This window comes from Pseudochaenichthys georgianus, chromosome 12 (assembly GCF_902827115.2).
Source record: "Pseudochaenichthys georgianus chromosome 12, fPseGeo1.2, whole genome shotgun sequence".
Classification (NCBI taxonomy): domain Eukaryota; kingdom Metazoa; phylum Chordata; class Actinopteri; order Perciformes; family Channichthyidae; genus Pseudochaenichthys; species Pseudochaenichthys georgianus.
In genome coordinates this window covers 22,039,355-22,061,680 of record NC_047514.1, presented here as the reverse complement: position 1 = coordinate 22,061,680, position 22,326 = coordinate 22,039,355, and the positions used below count along the sequence as shown (strand labels likewise).

The 22,326-nt window shown below is 40.4% G+C and overlaps 1 protein-coding gene across 3 annotated transcripts; it reads left to right on the top strand.

Moving 5' to 3' along the window:
* Nucleotides 1-793: 793 nt before the first annotated feature.
* LOC117456308 (homer protein homolog 1-like) lies at nt 794-22,020 on the top strand. 3 transcript variants are annotated; one of them, XM_034096143.2, is made up of 10 exons: nt 794-1,871; nt 13,310-13,466; nt 14,361-14,492; nt 14,579-14,671; nt 15,602-15,652; nt 16,604-16,746; nt 17,873-18,032; nt 18,799-18,909; nt 18,999-19,079; nt 20,452-22,020. In XM_034096143.2, the coding sequence occupies exons 1-10, from the start codon at nt 1,867-1,869 to the stop codon at nt 20,638-20,640; spliced, it is 1,122 nt and encodes a 373-aa protein (XP_033952034.1). In that variant the 5' UTR covers nt 794-1,866; the 3' UTR covers nt 20,641-22,020. The 3 variants fall into 3 exon arrangements, with proteins under 3 accessions (XP_033952034.1, XP_033952033.1, XP_033952032.1); XM_034096142.2 differs by lacking the exon at nt 15,602-15,652; XM_034096141.2 differs by lacking the exon at nt 15,602-15,652 and having other exon boundaries at nt 16,601-16,746.
* The last annotated feature ends 306 nt before the right edge of the window (nt 22,021-22,326 follow it).

Below are 22,326 nucleotides of genomic sequence, written 5' to 3'. Positions count from 1 at the left end.
TAAAAGTAAGAAAAATCTTTAGTCAATCAATATATAACAAATATTTTCATCATCAATTAAATCACCAATTATCTAATTGTGATTAATTGTTTGGTTTATTCAAAAAATATTAAGGATCTATGCATTTAAGTACTGCCAATATCAATATTTGTCCACAAGATGGCAATCATCAGTAGCATATAATGTTGAAATAATGTGTTTGATGCATACAATACATATACAATAATATAATGTATTTCTGCGTCACTGATAACTACTTATACTACAAACATGTCCCACATTTTTATAAATTGATCATAATACGGTCTTGTAATGTTTTTTGGACAAAACAAAGACATTTAGTGATGCCTCCTTGTGCTCTAGAAAACAGTGTAATTATTCATTGCCATGAAAACAAATATTTGTATAGAGTACCAGGTTGTTTTTTTCTTCACACTTATGCATAAATAATGAATGAATAATTACAATTCTTAGTGTTTTTTGAGTGGATAACGACATTGTGCTTCCATATGCCTAGTTTGTATTTTTGGAGTGAAATTAAAGAATCTTGAATCCAATAATATAATGCTGAAATGAGTCATTCTGTAAAAGGGTTACTTATACCTTATATCTTATTTGTAACAGTGTATTTCTACAATGAGGTATTTTTAACTATCTACATACTACGAGTACATCTTTCACCACAGCAAAATCATAGTGCAAAATGCATAGCTTTAGTATATTTGAAAAAGACACACCGGATGTGATGAAACACTTTTGCAATTACGTCAACATTTCAGCGGTGACGTGATGACGTCGTACAGGGCAGCAGTGGTGGATGGATCCGAGGTAAATGAATGAGATGCGGGCTCATATGGACCAGACAGGCGGATGATAAGAGGATGAACCGGCCGATGGAGCATCAGGATCATCATTTGAATCCCGGTTCCACATTTGAAGAAAAAGAACAGTAAATTGAATCAGCTATTTTTAAATCTGTGACATTTTTCGGTTAACATTAACGTCGGTGAAGCTGGAGCTGTCTTCGTTGATGATGATAAAACCCTGATTATGCACCAAGTGTTTTCTCCCAAACAGCGGGGATGAGGCTCTCCCTTGAAGCAGGATACCAACCATCGCAGAGCGGGGTTAATAGAGGAATGAGTTGCAGCAGGGAACAACTCTTTAATGCCAAACTCGGTTGAAGGAATTTAATTTAATGGCACAGCGGACTGCACGAAAGAGCCAGCGTCTGAAAGCGGGATTTATGAGAAGTCGGTTTATTGGACGTTTTTTCGGCTGAGGACAACTACATCTGTCATATTGCAGTGTTGTTACATTGTTGTTCACACAAGCAGCAGCTAACGGAGTAACGTTACTTTAATCCTGCTAGCAACGGGTGGATCATATTTTGCGCAGTTTTACCGGGTAGACAACATTTGTGTTTGTCTATTCCAAATTGTTTTTATTTTTATTTGGGCAACTTTAACAGCCTAAATGATGTTATAAATCACACTGCCTTTTCTGCCTGTGTGGCCCCGAGTTTAGCCCGCTAATCGAGTTTTATTTAGCTAACGGTTGCAACTACTAGTTAGCAGTCAGTGCTGCCGCTGCGTTCATCATGCATGCACAGACATGTTTGCTTGGATGAAACCATCAGACAAAAATGTACTCAAACAAGGGCATGACAGAAACAACACCACCACCAAGCCCATGTCTGGACTGAGAGGAGCTCCGTGGCCGTGAAGCCACTACAACCACAGCGGCGTTAAGTTGGACACACAGAGAAGGGGATCAAAAGCTGAAGCTAGGCTGTTCACATCGCCCTCAAGAGACCACCGAGAGGATCATTTTCGACTCAACGAAAGAGGCAGACATACAGCAAAAATGGGGTATGTAACAGGCATTTCAAGGTGAAGTTCGCCACCTACATGTCAGTGTATGACTGACTTTGTTTCTCCAGATTTTAGCGGGGCACCAACGCTGAAACACTTTTAGCTTAGCCACCCATGGCTAACTAAATGAAGAGTTCTGCTGTCAGCTCTTATGACATACTAAAGAAAATGCTTACACATATAAAGAAAACTTGCTTACAACAAATAAAACACATTCAAAAGAGGTTGTCCATCAGTATATCCACTTACAACCTCCATACTCAGACATCTTTAGATTAGTGAAGCCAAAAGATAGAGCATTTTTATTGTCATATTCACAGTAGCTATTATGGCAATGGAATATGCATGCTCCTCCAACAATGCAACATTAACATATATAAAACAAATAAAGAAACAATAAAACAGATTAGAAATAGAAAAAGGTCAAGAGAATGTTTCAAGACTAATGTGCAAGTAATGCAGGAGAAGTGAAATGCATGTAGAAAGATGAGCTAAAGATTAGGCTGTAATAAAGCAGGCTACTATTGGAGAAAGGGTCAGAGGTCAGACTGTTGCTTATTTTAGTACAATGTGATTAAAAGGTTGTAAGACAAAAAGTATGCTACTGTCTGCTCAATATGAAATAAATGCAAATAATTTATTTTGTGCCGCCAAATGGAAAGCAAACGTACTTAAACTAAATGATGGTCTGGTGGGGGACCGGACCATCATGATCTCCTTGCTCTTGGCTGGTGTAATGCATGTGCTTGAACCTGCAGATGTATGGTGATTCTCCTGATCAAGAGCGACCTAGTTCTTACTCCAGAGGACAGCAGATGATGTAGCATGTGATTGGTTTGTTGTCATATTGTGGGATGGGTGGGGTGGGGGGTCGAAGCACATCCTCTGTCATTCTCAAGGCCAATGGTTATAATCCAGTCCCACAATCAATTGCACAGAACCAGAGCATGTCCTATGTGTGCACTTACCCCTATAATTAGCAAGTCACACTTAGCTGTTCAAACAAGTACTGGAGCTTCAGTTCTTGTATAATAGATGACCGTAAACAAGCCGCCGTCCTCCTCAGACTTGGCACTCCTGAATAAAACAGTGTCTGAGGAATATTTTCTGCTTAACCAGTTTGGAAAGTAAGTCAGAGTTCAACTTGCTGCCAGCATGTTTTCCGGTTAACAGACACATATTCTGGAAGCAGAGGAATTTAGGTTCAATGAACAAGCGATGGTTTTATCAGATGGTTCTGCACTTGAGTGTTGAACTTTAAAACCATTTGATAATATATGATTTGTTGAAAGATCTCCAATTCATTAATGTAACAACACATTAAGAATGAAATATTTCAGAAAATCTAAAAAGAAAGGACACTTCTTCCTTTTTTTAATCTCAGGAGTTGTGAGGGACCTTTTAAAGTTACACTTAAATTACTAATGAAAGCTGTCAATCATTAATCAAAAATGCCCTAGTTCCAATTACTCAAATTTGAATATATTCGCAGTTTCTTCCTCACATTATGATGATATAAGCTGACTTTGTTTTGCTTTTGGACTACAGGTTGGAAAAAGACTTTTAAGGATAACACTATGGGAACTTGTGAGGGCCTTGTTTTGGCTATTTGCTGACATTCTACCACACCATATCACTATTAAACCAATGGCTCAAAAGAGAAAAAATAGTAGATGAAACAAATGAAATAATCCTTAGATGCAGCCCTAATAATTACTTCACCATGGAGGGTTGTGTTTGATTTTCATTTTCTTAAAACTTGTTGTAAGGGTCTAGCACGGGCCAAGGAAGAACACATTACATTTTAAAGAGCGGATTCAAATAATGCGACAGATACACAGATGATTTCTTACCTATGGAAGCTACTTTGGTACAGGTGCTCTCTGGGTTCATTTCTGTCTCAAAGTGTTTCTGAGCTGATGTTGCAGGATTGTCAACTTAGCTGAGTTGGTTTCTGTTTCTTGTTCACTTTGAATACTGTAATATTACACATATTACAGTGTGGTCAAGAAGTTATGTTAAAAGGTGTCAGACATACTGTAACTTTTTTTAAATATATACCCAGACAAGGATCCAGCCATCAGTGCATCCCTGTATCTTAAGACATTGTATGAGAAATAAGGTGTCCAATTTCTTTTTTTAACACACACACACACACACACACACACACACACACACACACACACACACACACACACACACACACACACACACACACACACACACACACACACACACACACACACACACACACACACACACACACACACACACACACACACACACACACACACACACACTGGATGACATGTGTTTTTAAACTGGAGGTTGTGCTCTGCCAAGCCCCTGCTGTCTCCCTCTGATCGAGTGTTAACCCAACAAGGGATGCTGGGATCGGATTGGGCCAGAGAGCATGTGCTGGGAACGAGGGGGGAGAGAGAGAGAGATAGAGGGAGAGAAAAGAGAGAAGAGAGAGAAATAGGGTTGGAGGATGTTTGCAGCTCATGCAGCCGTGGGTCACATGGTTGTTACCATGACAACGCAGCAGCTAAGTTAGTAATGCAGGTTTATTTCTCTGCAGCCGTCCGTGCTCAAACACAGTATTTGATGAATGAATGTTAACTGTTTTCTATTGTTAAATTAAAATGCCCTTTTTGTGAAGTGAAGCGTAGGAAGGCATTCGATTGAGAATAAAATGAAATAAGGACGACATTTGTTTTAGAATTGTAAGAGTTTTGGTCCCAAAGATTTATTTAGTCAGACGTTTTCTGATGCTTTTTCATTTTGACCAATTGTCCTTACTCTCTTATCTTATGAGTACATTTCTGAACACAGGGTTAAAAGTGAGGCTTTTGCAAGATTCTTTGTCGAGATTCTGGGGTATCCAGATATGTCAATTAAATCAATCGAATAGTCGTGTGTCAATAAACTAAGAGTTTCTTTAGTCAAAGACAGCTCTCACAATTCTTCCATTAATCACTGGACGATGCAGAAAAGTAATCAGAAGGTGAATATTTGTACATACAATATCTGGTTTTCTTTGTCTTTCATGATATAAACTATGTAATGACCTTAAGATTGTATGACACACAAAAAGTGATTTATGACTCTTTTCTGATATTTAATTGACATACAACCATCAATCAGTTAATCGAGAAAATAAACAGATGAATTGATGATGGCACTTGAAGAACTACCTTTATCAGTAACATACAAAACAATTAAATTAAAATGACTCTTCTTGGATGTTAGGATGCACTTTAATGTCATTAACAAAAACAAAAGACATTAAAAGACATTCAAATATTAGATTAGTGTACAGGAAAATAAATTGTTGATTGCAGCCCTACTTAAAATGTACGTCATAAATAAATACTCTTTCACGATTCAGGTAAAGAGGTAGACAGAGGGCAACCTTTATCATAAATAAGGATAACATAACTTCTCCCATGAATCCAAGCTGACTCTAAATATGGCATCAACAGGACTCAATGTCCTGAGTGACTGATTTGCAACTGTCGCGATCAAATCTGAGGACATGAACTTTAAGCCGCAGACACTACATGTCTTTGTTTCCTGGTATGCAAACAAACATTTGTGTGTCTGTGTGTCTTCTGTTTGCTGCTGCTTCTAAGTGGAGAGCTGCTGATTTGATAACATCTGCGGTCAGATTCCTCTGTCAAAGCTCCGTCATGGAGACATGAATGCCTCAGTATGTTTCATTGTGACAAGGGATTATGGGCTAACAATCGCCTCACACTCATTGAGACGCACGCACACACACCACACACACACACACACACACACACACACACACACACACACACACACACACACACACACACACACACACACACACACACGCGCGCGCGCGCGCACACACACACACACACACACACACACACACACACACACACACACACACACACACACACACACACACACACACACACACCATGTGGGCAGATTCTGATCTAGGCCACGCTGTCAGACTAATGACACCCTGACATGTTGAATAACCCACTAAATGTGGTCAGGGCACACACTCTGAAGTCATAGTGTTTTTCAACAATCAAATTAAAGAAATTGTATCTAGTAATGCATCTTATGCTGATTCATGTTTTTCATCTTAAAATGACGCTAAAGCTGTGTTTTGTCTTACTAAAACCATGAAAGAACACAAAGTATTTGTTGTGATAAATTGGCCCCATACAGATAGCTGCGGTAAGAATGAACAAGCCTACCTGTATTGTTTTTGTTCGCCTGCCCCTGACGTCTTGCTGCATTTGTAGGTTGCCGTAGTAGAAGGACACTTATCTTGTTTGCATCATTTCATTGTGTTTTACCATTTTGTGGTATGAAGACAACTACTTCTCTAGTGGTTAAAACCCACTGAGGCCACAAACATGTGTCAAAGACGTATTACTTGATAGTGTGTTAACATTTGACATGCCCCTGTCGTGGCCAAAATCATAAAGAAATAAAACTGATAAGTTAACCCAAAATATAACTTCCACTAAGGCACCAGAAAACAAATTGTAAGTACTAGGAGTGACCCAAGTCCATACAAGATGGTACATTTATTTGTCGGATCAAATATCATCCAAAGTACAACATTTCCAATATGTTCCCTGTGCCTTTCCTATGCCGTGCTTGTTTCGTCCTGGTAAAAAACGATATGCCTACTGGTGCTCTGGCTCCCAACACCACCTGCCCCAATATATACTATTACACCAGGTGCCCAAAGATGCCATCAAAATAAAAGCATTCAAAACGACTTTTACAAACTTAAATAAAACCAGGAAATAATAATACATTTACAATAAACAGAACAGCAAGAAAATACATTTTTAACTATTCAATAATATAAAGCAATCTAAAGCTCTAAAATCCCCCTTTTAAAAGCTAAATATATTTATTTTTTTGTAACCAGAAAATATATTGAATCCAAAAATATTTCCAAACTAGATCTCACGTTAACTTTGTGTTGGCTGAATTAGTTTTCACACAGATAACTCATTGGCCTTCTATGTTCCCTTTGAAAGAGAATAATACAAATATATGCTAAATTGTATTGAGTCACCAACTTAAGGCTTCAGCTAGGTTTACAGTGTCTTTACAGTGCTTCTCAAAGTGTGGTCCGCGGATCACTGGTAGTCCGTGAGTGCCCCCTAGTGGTCCGTGAGTATATTGGTAACATTTCCTGAACATTTCACATTTGAAATATATGAATAAATGTAAGTTTTCCGCACTCTAGCGGGAATATCTCCGCAATGAAGCGAGCTTAAGTTTAACTTTCGATTGCATAATATAGCCCAGTGCAACACCTTCGTCACACATGTAGCTGCCTGTTTGTACCATTTTCAGGCGATTTGTAATCTGTTCTAGAAAAACGATGTGTTTTTGGATATGTGTGGAGTTAGGTGGTCCGCGAGTGTTTTTTTTATTGGTTAAGTGGTCCTTGGTACGAAAAAGTTTGAGAAACACTGTTCTACAGATATGAGAAATATCATTCACTCAAATCATTGTAGGAACCAGCAGTCAGGGACTACACATGAGAATCCTGACTATTATTGAGCTCTGTGTGAAAACAATAACCCATTGCATCTCAATCGAAAACCTGCCTCTGTTATCATTGGTAATGTGACAGGCAAGGTGAGAAACCTTTAAGCCAACCTCTCAAACTCTCTTTAACCTCGCTGGTTTTACATACCAACTGTGCTGAACATGTCCTGATAGACAACATGGAAGACTGGTTTTAAGCAAATCATGTCTGAGGAAGTGTAATATCTTCATCATGCTCACACGGAAAAACCTCCACAGCAAAGACTACACACAAATTACATGAACTCTCAAAAGAGTGTATCAATGGGCAAATTACAGATCCCAAACATTTTATATTATTTTACTTTCCTACTTTTATTCTATAATAATACATATGAATTTACCATTTTTTATGTTTTCAAGTGTTTGGATCAGCAATGTAACTTAAAGAGCCTGTGACACCATCCCAACAACTGTTGTGCAATGAAATATTGGGCTACTAGTAATCTCGAACCGTCAGTTTAAAAAAGAAAAAGCGATACCGTTTCGTTAAATATCAATAATTTCGAACATCGCGGGGAAATTCCATCACTCATTTTGAAGTTTTGGGGGAAGCCGGAAGTGACGTCAATGCGGGAACGCTTCGAGAGCCAAACACGGACAAAGTGTGTTGTCATGCGTAGAAATGGTGAATTACTGAGTTTAGGCACGTTAATAACGTTTTAATGAAGTTGACTACAGTATATTCATATTTGTCAGTGCTTTCATGTCAATTCGGCGACATAAACATAAATGATCGTGGTGAAGATGATGATTACATTAGGATTAAAAATCGGGAGTGAGAGCTGCTGAATTTCCTCCCGTCGGATGTGATATAAAAACAAATCGATTATTTTTGTGGTTGTAAACTCAAGTGGATGAAACTACATTTATTAGTGCTTTCATGTCAATTCGGCGAACATATGATAGATTAAATGATCGTTTGTTTGAGCCGGTCTGCATTTCCTGATGAGAAAACAAACCGATGCTTTTTGTAGTTGTAGTACACCAACATGGATTAAACGTGTGGTTTTTTACCACAATGTTGGGGAAATTAATGGATAAATGGACGGATTATTATTATTATTCCCACTCCGATCGGGACACTAGGTCCACCGTTTCCCCGCAGCGAGGCTCCCCCCGTTGACAGTTTACGTGGGCTGGGTGCAGTGGCGGACTGGCCATCGGGACGAATCCCGATGGGCCGGTACCGAAGTGGGCCGGTCGGATAAGTAACTAGCACATCCCCCATAGGCGGCGCGTGAGGCTCAGGTTTGGGAAGGCTAAATAACTTCTTTTACCTGACGCTGCCCGCCTCCGGCGTCTATAGAAAAGAGATCCACTCAGTGTGCGGAGTTTAAATCTCTCAAGTCATATTACAGGATAAAGAAAATACAGTTTAAACTGCCGTATGCAGAGAAGACGCCGACGTGTCGCACTTATCATTCATATTACATCATCAATCAGATCATCGATCATATAATATCATAATATATCATATATTTCCTGATCTGAGTCAACTGAGCCTCATCTGGCCGTGCAACACTCACAGTGTCACAGACTGGATGCAGAAGTATTATTTAACACATGTTGACGAAACACTCGAGACAAATGTAATTAAAGTCAGATCCACTCGTGTCTTAGACGTGAACGCGAACTCAGCTGGAGAGAGAAACCCTGGCTTGATTTACCGAGTTGATAACCAGCGTCGTAGGACCGCTTAGCGAGATCTCGTTTGTTAGTTTGTTGTTAGTTTGTTTGTTACTCAAACATATCCAGGGTCTGTTGAACTGGCTTCGTAGTACAGGGCACAGGTGGCTAGCAGCGCTAATGTCAAAGACACAGACATTATACATTATATTTGTATTGTACATCCCCCGCTCCCCCCGTTGACAATTTACTAGCGGTACCGAAGTGGGCCGGTCGAGAGTCCCGGGATGATTTGTAGTCCCAGTCCACCACTGGCTACATGACCGTATGATCGCCCATATTGACGCACCTCATTCCTAAACTTCTAACAGATACAACATAAACCGATCCTTCAGCCTCATATGAGCTCTCAGACACGTTCAACATTAACCTGTCATCGCTGTCTGAGCTTGCTGCTGTGTGCGCCGTCGTGCGTTTACATCTGACTGTATATATATATAAAGGTTTACATGCAGAAGCTGGGATCCTGGACGGTGCAGCTGGAGCGCTGTGCCCGCAATGACGTCACCCATCATTTGGCGGGACTTGAAGAATCCGCGAGAAGATCCAGAAAATTGTCAACATTGAAGGCAGATTAATGGTTATCAAAGTACAAATATCCAAAATCAGTTCAGTAACGGTTTTCAAGGGGACAATATGTACTCAAATTGATGGGTTTGGATGATGGGGGAAAACCGTGTCACAGGCTCTTTAAGTTATCAAATCAATATAGTTGAGTGAAAGCATAATATTTCCATCTGACATGTAGTGTGGTAAAAGTATAGTATCAAAGTAAAGTATCTCAAAATTGTATTCGCAGTACTTACTAATCTGCTTTTAAATTCCACCCTTGGTGCTGTTCTACTGAAATACTGTTTAACATACTCTGTCAGATATAGTACAGTATTTCTCTCCTGCCTGTTTGAGCTGGTATCCCGTGTGCACGCCCTCGTGTTACCACCATCCCTTTGATTAGCTGTGTCTATCTTTAAATAACATCTGCTGACTTAATTAACACACTGAGACGTGAGCAGAAGATCCCTCAGAGGCTGAACAACTGCTGTGTGTCCCAGAGGGGAATGCCAGCCGACCAATCAAATGTACCTTTCCTGGAAGACTGTATCATCTTGGGACCAAAACTAGATCATTAAAAGAGTTCAGTCTCAAGATTAAGTTGTTAATGTCCAGAAGTGGAATATAAATAAGTGAGTTTACTCAAGAACTCTACTTAACATTTGAAAAAGACTTGGGTTTTTCCATTTTATATAATCTACATCTCAGACTATTGAAGTTTTACTCCACCACTTTAGTCTCATATGTTAACTTTAGGTTATATTTTGTAACACCCTTAATATCCAGTGAAAACCATGTGTGTAAGATATGTTGCATTTGTTTGTTTTTGATGAACTGAAATAACACTTTTATATTGGCAAAATGTTCTTTTATGATTGGCTCATTAAATATTGAAATGTATATATCATGATATAGCATGTTTTCTGTTAATTCATGTAATCGATTTTGGACATTTCCAAACAAAGTCGGGTCAGGACATCTCCAGGCATGAATCTGCTCTTAGTTTCTTATGGATTTATTTAGACAGTTCCAGGATTCTTTTAGCTTTAAATCCAAGACCTTGCACATTGTTTTTCATACATAGCAATGTTTGGAAGCCGCCCACAGCCCGCTGATCTCTGTCTGTCGGGCCAGGTGCCTCCAGGGCACCTTTACTGTCTCAAGGTCAGTGTTCAGCCTGCTGTTCAGCTCTGGTCTGCACACATTCATTCCGTTTTGTCATGCGAGTTGTTCGGGAGCTGCACCAGCATTGAGACAGAGCATTCACTACACATTTACCACCAACACACAACATCTCTAAACTGTCATATAATTCAGGAAACAGTAAATGGTACAGTTCCGGATGGTTCTCCATGTCTGAAACGGCTCTGCTGCAATTGTTCAGAAACTGTTTCGAAAAACATCGAGAAGCAAATTAGAATGTCTGCCATTTTTCTTTCGATGAATAATCCCTGTTTGATTAAAGAAAGAAATCTTAGGACCAACGCACAAGGTTTATCATTTCTATTCTTCATCCAAGTAACATCGTGCATTTCTTATTCAACGTTTTGGTCAAGTGTTTGATTTAACACAAGCATTATAGAAATGAGCACACCTACAAAAAACCAACGGTATATTAAAATGCTCCTCGGGTGGTCACGTTTCCAAAGTTGGAAAGACGTGTTTCCGACCTGGTCATGAGCTTTAAGCCGTTATGAGTAAACCACATGCTACAAACAAGATGTATGGTATGTATTTGCTCAAGGTATTTAAAAACACTTAGTAGAATTAACATAAATCAGGAACAACATTTTGCAACGTGTTCCTACACCACATAAATGCAAAACAAATCTTGGAATTTAAGGTGGGGTAGGTACATTTGAGAAACCGGCTCCAGATCGCTAGAATTTGAAAATACACAACCGGAGAAAATCTGCCACTTCCTTACAGAGCCCCTCCTCCAACACACACGAACGCGCACATGACCAATGAGGGCACGAGATAAGTTTGTGCCCCGATGGAAGGCTGACAGGCAGGTATGCCATCCAATCGGTTATATCGATTGGTTGTACTTTTTACAGTATTACTGCTTCTACAGATGACATTTTTTTATGGATTTTTTGTCAAAGCACTTCAGATATTCATTGCTATCGGGATGTTAAGAGCATTCCATGGAATATAACAAAAAGTGTATTCTGAAACTTACCTACCCCACCTTTAAGTGTTTTATTTAATATTTTGCATTTCTTGTTTTACTGTAATTGTGATATACAGCAGAATAAATATCATTAAGATGGCCAAAATACGATCTTCATGATTGTTTGTATGACATTATCTTTGTCAAGCTTCAATGAGGCTTTATTTGAATCTAAATCATTTGTAATGACTTGATCCCCCCTGGCTGTAAAGGTTCATTAACTCTGTCTAATGGAGTGATCCTGGAGTTATTAGGAATGTATTTGGGTTTTGGAACAATACTGAAAATCTACATAATGAAGCACATTTAAATATTTGCAGATGTATTTGATTTTACACCATATATTCTTTAATGTATTTTTCCTACCAAATCACTAATGCAGATACAATGTGAATTGAGTATGCTTACTATCGGTCCTCATGTGCCACCTTAAACTATTCACCACAGCCTTTTGTACATAAAGCCACTCGTTCTCGTGTGAAGGCCAATGGCTGTGTGTGTTTCCCCCTCGCTCAGTCACTGTTAGTGCAGCAACACAGCCAGCTGGTGAATTATGGATGTGCTGGGATCTGTGAGCTTTTTTCTCTCACCTTCCTCTGATTCAACACATTCCTCAATACTCTCAGTTCCTCTGGCAGGGCGGTGTTAGAATGCTCCTTTGGCTCTCACATCGATTGGATAGATTGTAATGACATGTTATAAAGACATGTTCATGTTCCCTTGAGGATAAAGCACACCCAGTTTTGTGATTCCCAGATTTTTCTTCTTTCGCCACCATAAGGTCGAATGATCAGTTTTTTGGTGAACGTCTGAATCAATTAGTGTAGCTACAGTTACATTTTCAACAGACATTCATTGTCCCCAGAGGATCAAGCCTACACACACTGGTGCTTCCCTGACTTCATTGTGAGGTGGACATTTACATTTTTAATAAAAAATAAATCACTAAATTGCCACACCATTTGGTTCAGACCTTCATGTTCCCCTTGGCAATCCATTTTATTTTTGAAATGCTTTGGTTTCTGACCAAATATCTGCTTAACCAATGACATTCCTGTGTGCTTCCGGTGCTTAGATTACTAAGAACAGATGTTTGCTAAAATGCTAAACTATAATTTTGAACTACGTGTTTAAAAAACTTAAACATTCCTACCTTCGCTGTGCAAAGTTAGAATGGAAATCTGCAACCTTTGGTCTAGTTTATGTATTACTGGTATTAATCTGTCTACAAGCAGGAGTGATTTAAGGGTTTCTAACTGGATCTATTAAGGTGTAACCCAGCTGATTTCTCCTCTTTAAAGGCCGGTATTTAGTTACGGCATATTTAAAACTTAACTGCAAACTTGAGGCCCTTTGCACAGATACTCTTACTGACTCTTCCATCTCCCCCTCCTTCCTCCCCCCTCTCCCACAGAGAGCAGCCCATCTTCAGTACCCGGGCCCACGTCTTCCAGATCGACCCCAACACCAAGAAGAACTGGGTTCCCACGAGTAAACATGCTGTCACGGTCTCATACTTCTTCGACTGTACCAGGAGTGTATATCGAATCATCAGTCTGGATGGATCTAAGGTGTGTGTGTGTGTCAAGCATTCACTACATGTGTGTGTGTTGTTCCTTCTTCTAATGCAGAACCAGAGAGGACTCGGCCCAACTTAACTTATCTGGTGCCATAACTACACGTGATATTCAATATTTCCCACGTCTGCTCCCAGTTCCTCTGCCTTGTTTACCTCGGCTCTGAGGCGCTGGAGGCGGCGTTGTCACATGTCTCTTTGTGGCAGTGATTATTTCAGTCCTGAGCGGGGTGCAGGGGTGGGGTTAGCATGGTTATGTAAGAGCTTCTCTGGGTGACTACTGCTGTGGTTGGAGCAGCACGTGATCGGGTGGGCCGGTGCTGGAGGACTTTTCTATCCAGACAAACACTACGTCCTCTCAGCAGAGAAGAAGAAAACAGAGACAGATGCCGCACAGAGAGAAATGTTCCTGGTTGAGTTTCTTTCAAAATTCCACAAGTGGGACCTTTTTTGAAAACACTTACCTCAGCTTTTTTAAATGAAAATGCCTGTGATCCCATAACACAAAGCATTATCCCCCACTTGTTTTCAGTGCAGCCAAAGACTGGCTTTTTAATATCAGTATTCATTGACTGATTATTTCTTTGCACATGCAACACTGTTGTTGTTCTAGCTTTCAGAGATTTTAGTCATTTTTAGCAATATATATAAACTGGAAATGGTATTTTTAGAGAAACAGTGTCAGAGAAATATTGATTTATTTTGTGAAACTTCTTTATTAAGCATTTATACAAGTTTAAATATCAAAATCCTTTGGTTTTAGAGAACAAGAGATCACTACCTTCTCTTATTGCTTTGAATGAGAGAGCCCTGATGGTTGAAAATAAAATATGATGTTTGACAAACAAAATATTTCTTTACACTTATGGATTTGTCTTGTCCTCCTCAGGCCATTATCAACAGCACCATCACCCCCAACATGACGTTCACCAAGACGTCTCAGAAGTTTGGCCAGTGGGCCGACAGCCGGGCGAACACCGTGTACGGCCTGGGCTTCTCCTCTGAGAGCCAGCTGGCCAAGGTGAGAGTCTGGTTGAAATATAAGTGTTTATACTTTCCCAGCGTTGTGTCTTTGAGTGTCAGTTTTACCATCGCCTTATTCTTTAGTTTGCAGAAAAGTTTGCTGAGTTCAAGGAGGCGGCGCGGTTAGCGAAGGAGAAGTCTCAGGAGAAGATGGAGCTCAGCAGCACTCCCTCTCAGGTAACACATCAACACCCCTGCTACCGCTATCATGGAACACTGCTCACGTGCACAGACATATGTTGCTTCTAGCTAGCTTTTATATTTGACTATGTCGTGTTTATGATTTTGTATCTTTTGAAGAACTGCAAAAAGGAGTCCAAAACAAATGTCCTTACAAGGATAATAAAGTTTTTTTTTTTATCATAGCTAACATGACGATTAGTGAGTGAAAAATGGCAGCAAATAGAGATAACAATGTAAAAGATTACATGTGAAGCCCCTCCTTCTTACACAAGTAACATTAGCATTACAACGTTTGGTTAGCATGTATGTATTCCTTTTGTTTCGGCTGCAACTGGAGTGTAGGGCATTGAGACATCATAATGCTGTATCTTTTGTACTTCCTGCTGTTAACCATCAACATATACCAGACTGCTATAGGAACAGAGCCAGATGTCGATGCAGAAGCTCATAAAGCAGCATAAAGTTCACATGCACCTTAAAACAGATGTTTCTCGATCATTATTTTCGGTGCAAAACTATCCACCGCTTTATACAAATTCTCTGCCCAGATAGCTCGTTGCTAACAGCTACATCTGCACACTGACACTGACACGCTTCTTCCGGAGATATAGAGGTTGTTAGTTTCTAAGATTTTGAAATGAAAGGCACAACAACTCTGGATCTCCTCTTTAGCACTGATCCTTTCTGGTTTAGTATGTTTTACAGTGGAGTACCTTTTTCTTTTAGAATCAGTGTTAACTCAACGTCAATAACCTTAGTCAGGAGTCTCAATTCGACATCAAAGCCAACCTAGAATCATTAGAAATGGATTGAAGCTAATGGTAATGTCACATACTGTGCTGTTTTGTTTTTCACTCATCTCAGCATGAGCCTCACAGTGAAGCCACGACTCTAACACCTCTGCTCTCCCTAATGAATCCTCAGGGTGGCGCTGTAAAAAGGAATGTGTTGTCAGTCAAACCTGGTAAAAAGAAGGTAAAGAAGAAATGAAATGAACCCGATGGCCCTTCCCCCCGAGTCTTACCCCCAGCTCATGATTCAAACTCCATTCAGGTGTCTCCCATGCCGTGTTATTACCAAAACATATTCATTTCTAAACGCCCTGATGGATGTCTGCATATGTATTAAGTCCAGGCTTATCACTTGTTATTGTTTTTCAGGAGAATCACATTTGTAATGACCGTGATCTCCTTAAGACTAACAGCCTAACTACCAGAAGAACCCAGTCTTTGTGAATCCATCCCACATAACCCTCCGGTTTTCCTTTCATGCTCTCAGAAAGTGACAGTGATCTGCACTAAGGGATGTGTTATCACCTGACACATGACAACTATATGACATTTCTTTAGAGAAATGCAATCAAAGATCTAATATGCATGTGCAAATGTGTTTCAAAGTGTTTAGAGATGAACCGTAATGTTAGACCAGTAGAATAGGCACAACAAACAACCCTAGCTAACTACATTCCGCAGAACATCCTGTACATTTTTGAGAGCACAGAATGATTTACACTTTCATGTTTTTGTTTGTTTGTTGTGTCTCATGATCCAAATTTAAAGGGATAGTTCAGCTTTTGTGAAAACATGTTTGTTCTCCCTTTTTGCTGATGTTTGGAGGAGAAGATACCACACCGCTATCTACATTAAACATGAAGCTACAGCCAGTTAGCTTAGCTTAGCATAGAGACTGTACACAGGGGGAAACAGCTAGCCTTGCAGTTTTTGATTCATAATCAGCTGGATTTGAAAGACCAAGGCTAGCTGTTTCCCCCTGTTTCCAGTCATTGTGCTAAGCTAAGCTAGCTCTCTCCTACTGTAGCTTCATCTTCATTTTCAGCATGGCAGCGAACACATTTTTTCCTCAAATGTTGAACTGTTCCTTCGACAGATAATAACATCATTTCCCCCCCCCCATGTGTCCCAGCAGGAGTCCATCCCGGGGGATCTGCTGTCTCCTTTATCTCCAGACAGCATCAACGGCACGGAGCCGGAGCGTGTCACACCTGACACGCCTCAGCACATCGAAGCCAGAGCAGAGCCATCCCATAAAACACTGCCTCCCTCCCACAGGTGAGCCACAGCCAGGTGAACCCAGGACCAGCCAGAAACAAAAGGAAGCTAATGTCACCAAGTATTGTCTTGCTCTTTGTACAGTAGTGTGTATTTAACAGTTTTCACCGCTGAGTGGCAGTAGACAGTCGCAAAGACAACCACCGTTTTCCTCAGAGCCGAGCATCTACCATCAACACACACTGCATTTAGTTTTCTTCAGTTACTTTGGTTGATCCACTGTCCACCATTTTTGTTACTAGGATGGTGGCCAATAGCTACCAGCAGAAAACAGAAGCAAAACTCTACCCCTGTCCCCTGCTTTATTCGCGCAATTGTTGGCGCACTTTTTCTGTGCAGTAATTTGAGAGTACATTCTCCTTGGAGGTCATGCAGAGAGAAATGCACAGTAAAAGCTAATTATTATTATTGGGGAAACTAACCTAAATGCAGATGATGTCATTATTATTCAGACATTACATTGTGAAGTCAACTTCTCCCCCCTATCTCATGACCGGTTTTAACTTCTTTCTGTTCCATAGTTTACGGTCTTCTCAATTTTCATTGCACCTGTGTTTTTTGTTTTTTCAGGAATGTTTTTGTATATGCTTGTAGGTTTCTATTTTTATTGTAAAGTGTCTTTGTGTACTTAGAAAATATTATTATTATATTCAGTATATACTTATATTTACTTCACATGATACGTTCAAGCACAAACATCGTCTTTTCTTCTCTTTATAACGTTTCAATTGTAATCCTGGTCATATAAAGATCCCATTCAGGACTGTGTGTCGCTTCCTGTCCGTTAGCGACTGATTTAAAATGGAATTGGCACAGAGCGCTGCGGCTCCTGTCAATTCCTGCATTCATTATTAATCTGGTCCCCAGGCCTCTGGACAGCATTAAAGCATTACATTAAAACACTACGCATGCTTCCTATTAATTATAAACCACTGGATGAGTGGAGATAGTTTTGTCAGCTGTGCTTCGGGGGATATTAATGCAGCAGGAAGACTTTAGAAAGTTATCCATGTAGAAATGAAAGCTCTTTTTTCTTAAATACCCACGATAATCACACAACCCTGTACTCCAAGCTGGACATCAAATGTTAAAGAGCCTTTCTAATGGTCTCTCCCTCACATCCCAGTTCCTCCAGTATGAATAAGCACTGGGAGGCGGAGCTGGAGGCTCTGAAGGGGAACAACGCCAAGCTGACGGCCGCTCTGCTGGAGTCCTCGGCCAACGTGAAGCAGTGGAAGCAGCAGCTGGGGGCGTACCAGGAGGAGGCGGAGCGGCTGCACAAGCGGGTAACACTGCACACGTGATCCCATCCTTTGAAAGCTCACCTATCATGCTATATTTGAACGATATATTATACAAAACATGTCTCTGAAGTGTTTTGCTCAAAATACAGATCACCTATTGTAGCCATGCGACATACCCCTCTATTTCAGCCCTGTTACAAAAGGGCTGATTCTGGGTCAGTAGCGTCAAATGTAACCGAGCTGCTGCTGGCCACGCCCCTTTGGAGCGGGCAGGCAAGCAGTGAGCTGCAGAGAGAAGAGAAGGATGGTAACTCAGCAGATACTCCGCTAAACTGTGCCGTGATTAAACGCCATGTCATGTTCCAAACCACTTCAACGATTATTTCGGAAACAGTATGGAGCTCAAATGCTTTTTCTCTCGCCGGTTTACCACAAGGTGAGTTCCTTTTTTACACATATTCTCTCCAGTACAGGTTAGCTCTGAGTGTTAGCGATGCTTGCTAATGTCAACAAAGACCATATTACGTGTTTCTGATAGGGCTGTGGGCGTAAAGCCAGCCCATATTTTAGTAATGTCGTCATGACCGCAGCAAATCTGGATCAGCTCCGTTGTACCCCCGTTTTTAGAGATGTGGGTACGGAGGAAAAGAGAGAGGGTTGTATTTTCTGAAACTTTGCGAGTTCCCTGGCACACCGGGGACACATATTTATGTCTAAAAGAGATCAAAAAGTGCATTTTTCAGAGCAGGTGACCTTTTAAAAGTTCACTTTGACTATGTTCCGATGAAGATTATTGTTTGTGTTCCAGGTGACGGAGCTTGAATGTGTGAGCGGCCAAACCACAGTGATCAAATCCCAAAAGACCGAACTCAACCAAACCATCGAGGAGCTGGAGGCGGCGCTGAAGGCCAAGGAGGAGGTACAGGGACTGTGTTACTAAGACATTCTAATGAAGACACACAGCTTGTTTCATCTTTAATATTCATTCTTTCTCTTGATACCCTACAGGAGTTAGAGAGACTTAAAGAAGAGGTGGAGAGTGCTAATGGCTTTCAGTTTAAGAAAGAGTCCCTTTCACTGAAACTACAGGTGAGCAAAGCGTTACATGATAGCATGTGGCTACCAGGGTTTCCGTTAGCCGGTAATTACCGGTTTTTATCTGGTAACATTTATTAAAAACCGGTAAATTCAAAACCTGCCGGTCAAAATGTCTGGTAATAATTAGGGAGGCTCCGATCGATCGGCCGCCGGTCATTATCGGCCGATATTCACTCTTAATAGTTTGATCGGTGCTCTCTATAAAGGCCGATCAGGAGAGCTGGATCAGATCGATATGGACATAAACGCGAGTGAAGTTTAACCGGACGCGAGAGAGAGATCAGATCAGCTGCTGAGTCTGACCGAGACACGCAGCTCTGTATAATCACCTGAAGCCCCGCCCTCTGTTTAGCGAGCTGCAGGAGCTGCATGAGAAACTGACGGGCTGTCAGGAGAGAGAGAGGGGAAAAGAGAGGATCCGTTTCTCCCGTCCCGTGTTATTATTCAAATGTAATGTAAACTTTTGAATAATGTACATTATCTACTACAAGTAGTTTGTTTGAATGTAATAATTATGTTGTTTGTGGAATAATTTATTGAAAAATGAATCTGAATTTTTCGATCTGTTACGATTATAAACTGAAGCAATATAAAAATGAGCCCCGTGAACTGAGTTTTAAACTGAAGCATATCTGCTCATAGTCCAGTAATTACCTGCTAACGGAAACTCTGCTACACAACTCTTAATAGTGTAATATGACCGGTAAGTTTCAAATTTGTCCGGTAAAATAAATTCTGCCCGGACATTTGACCGGCGAGAAAAAATCCTAGCGGAAACCCTGGTGGCTGCTAATGCTGCATTCAGGTACTTCTGAAAAGGCTATGTGTGTATGAGCGCAGCTAATACTCAGCCTTTATACATTTTGTGAATTTATAACTGCTCTAATATCTCAAACTTTGCTAAAAGTGCTCAGAAGTCTTCACAAGCTGATGCTAAATTGGCCACTAAGCCACCATTTCCTGCAGTGCGTTGAAAGTGAAATACATTTGAAAAATCAATACCCCAATATTTGCTCTGTTGCAAATATGTTCCGTCTGTGTGCATCACCCTATTTTGTCAAAGGCATCCTTTTTTCTCCAACTCTAATCGATATCAACCTGAATGATCCAGTATCGGTAACGCTATTAAACATCAGACAAGCCATCGTTGAGTTTTATGTTCACACTTCATGTACATTTTTAACAGCATTACGCATTTTAAGATATTTTAAACTGTTGAAGCCTCAAATATATAATGTATGTCGATATAGATTTGGATCCTTTTTGATTCATTTTAAGATGTTCTGAGTTAAAGACCAGTTTGGAACTACCCTGTTGCACAAAATCTTCAACCTTTACGGTAAACCTTGTTGTTTGTCTCCAGGACACGGAGTCCAGGAACCAGGCGTTGGAGGCACGGCTGAGCGAGCTGGAGCAGCGCCTGGAGGGCCAGCAGCAGGAGCGCGAGGCGTTCAGGGACAGTCTGCGCTCGCTGCTGGAGCTGCTGGACGGGAAGATCTTTGAGCTGACGGAGCTGCGCGACACGCTGGGGAAACTCCTGGAGAGCAGCTAGAGACGAAACACTGTTAACACATTTCATCATCGTCATCATCACAGCCAGCGCCAGGAGGAAGAACACCTGCATGTTGGCCCTCGCTGACAGAACTTGAATTAGTTTTGTCTCCACATCGTCTCAAACGTGTGAAAGTTTACACACAACCTGATGCATTTACGGTACACACTTCAGATTTGTACATGTTTACAAACCAGCCGAGCGAACGAGGCTTTGCTTGGATCATGCCTTCCCTGGAATATTCTTTACATTAAAAAACTAAAATGGAATCTCCGTTTGGGGGACATGTTGCTTCTTCAATCATGCAGACTTTTTATTATCGAGCTAACGAGCTGCGCTTTATTTTCCGAGCTTCACTTCGGTGCATTCAGCGGTCACCTGGAGCCGGGGATTGCTCCTTTTTCCTTTTCATCGTCAGCCAAATGAACACTAGGAGTCAGAGGAGAAGGACTCGAGCTTTTCTTCAACACTCGGATTCATTTTTAAACTCTTGAGGAATGTCATGAAGACAAAACTACAAATGTTACTCCATCGAGGGACTGCCAAAAAAAAGAAAAAGACTTATATTCTTATACAATAGTTGAGCAATACAAAAAAAAGGGAGCATCAGAGGGTAACAAACACTTTCCACTCTCACTTTCAGGTACTTCTACTCCTCTCTCGGACATGTCTAGATCACAAACGATTTTATTCACTTTTTTTAAAGAATAGTGCACTTGTAAAAATGGAGTTTGTGTGTATGAGTGAATTCTCTCCTCTCGTTTCTGTTGCGACTTTAAGTGCAATGATTGAATCCTTTTGTTGTCGTTAATTATTACTAACTGTTACTGATGATGTACAAAAGCAGAGGACTTTATTTACACGTCATCTTTTTTTATTGTCTGGTAAGTGTCGCTTGAGTTTTGTTTTTATCGGAAAAAACTGGCAATATTTTTGAACTATTTATGAAAATGAAAGGAGAGTATAAGGAATGAAGCATAGGTTGGGTTTGCAGAGAATCTATTTTCTTTTGCCAAATAATGTTTTCCTGTATAGATTTGAATTGTTGCTGATGTTGCCTTTGACATGCATCAATGGTAGCAAACTAGCGGTACTTTCTTTTTTGTGGGATTTACTGTTGCCAAAAATTCAGCGACGTTAAGAGGAATAGTATATAATTCACCTGAAGAACACTATTTAAGGGCTTGTTGTTAGTTCGGGTACATTTGGGAGACTCGAATGATTTTAGCGTTGACTTTATCACGTTGAACATTACGAATATTGCAGCTTGAAAGGGAAAAAAAAACATTTGAAAAAACTTTTAAATGTTGATTATACCACATGCTTAAAAAACACAAAATTGTAATTTTGAGTTTTTAGTAAAAGAACAGTAAAATGAAACTAATGAGGTCGTGTCTTATTTTCACAAACTGGTCTTCAACACTTTCATGTTGCACATTGACTCCTATTGGTGGAAGAAGTATACAGATATTAACTTAACTACAAGTAGCAATACTACACGCATTCAAAAGTACTTAGTGACATCACTATGTAACACTTGTGTTTCTATTAGCTAGTGCTTCAACACATTGTACGTGAGGGGCGGGACATCTCTGAGCGGTTGACCAATCACAACAGAGCCAGCCAGCTAACCAATCATCAGAGCAGGCTCGGCTCTGGTTTCAGACAGAGGGTGAAAAGAGATGC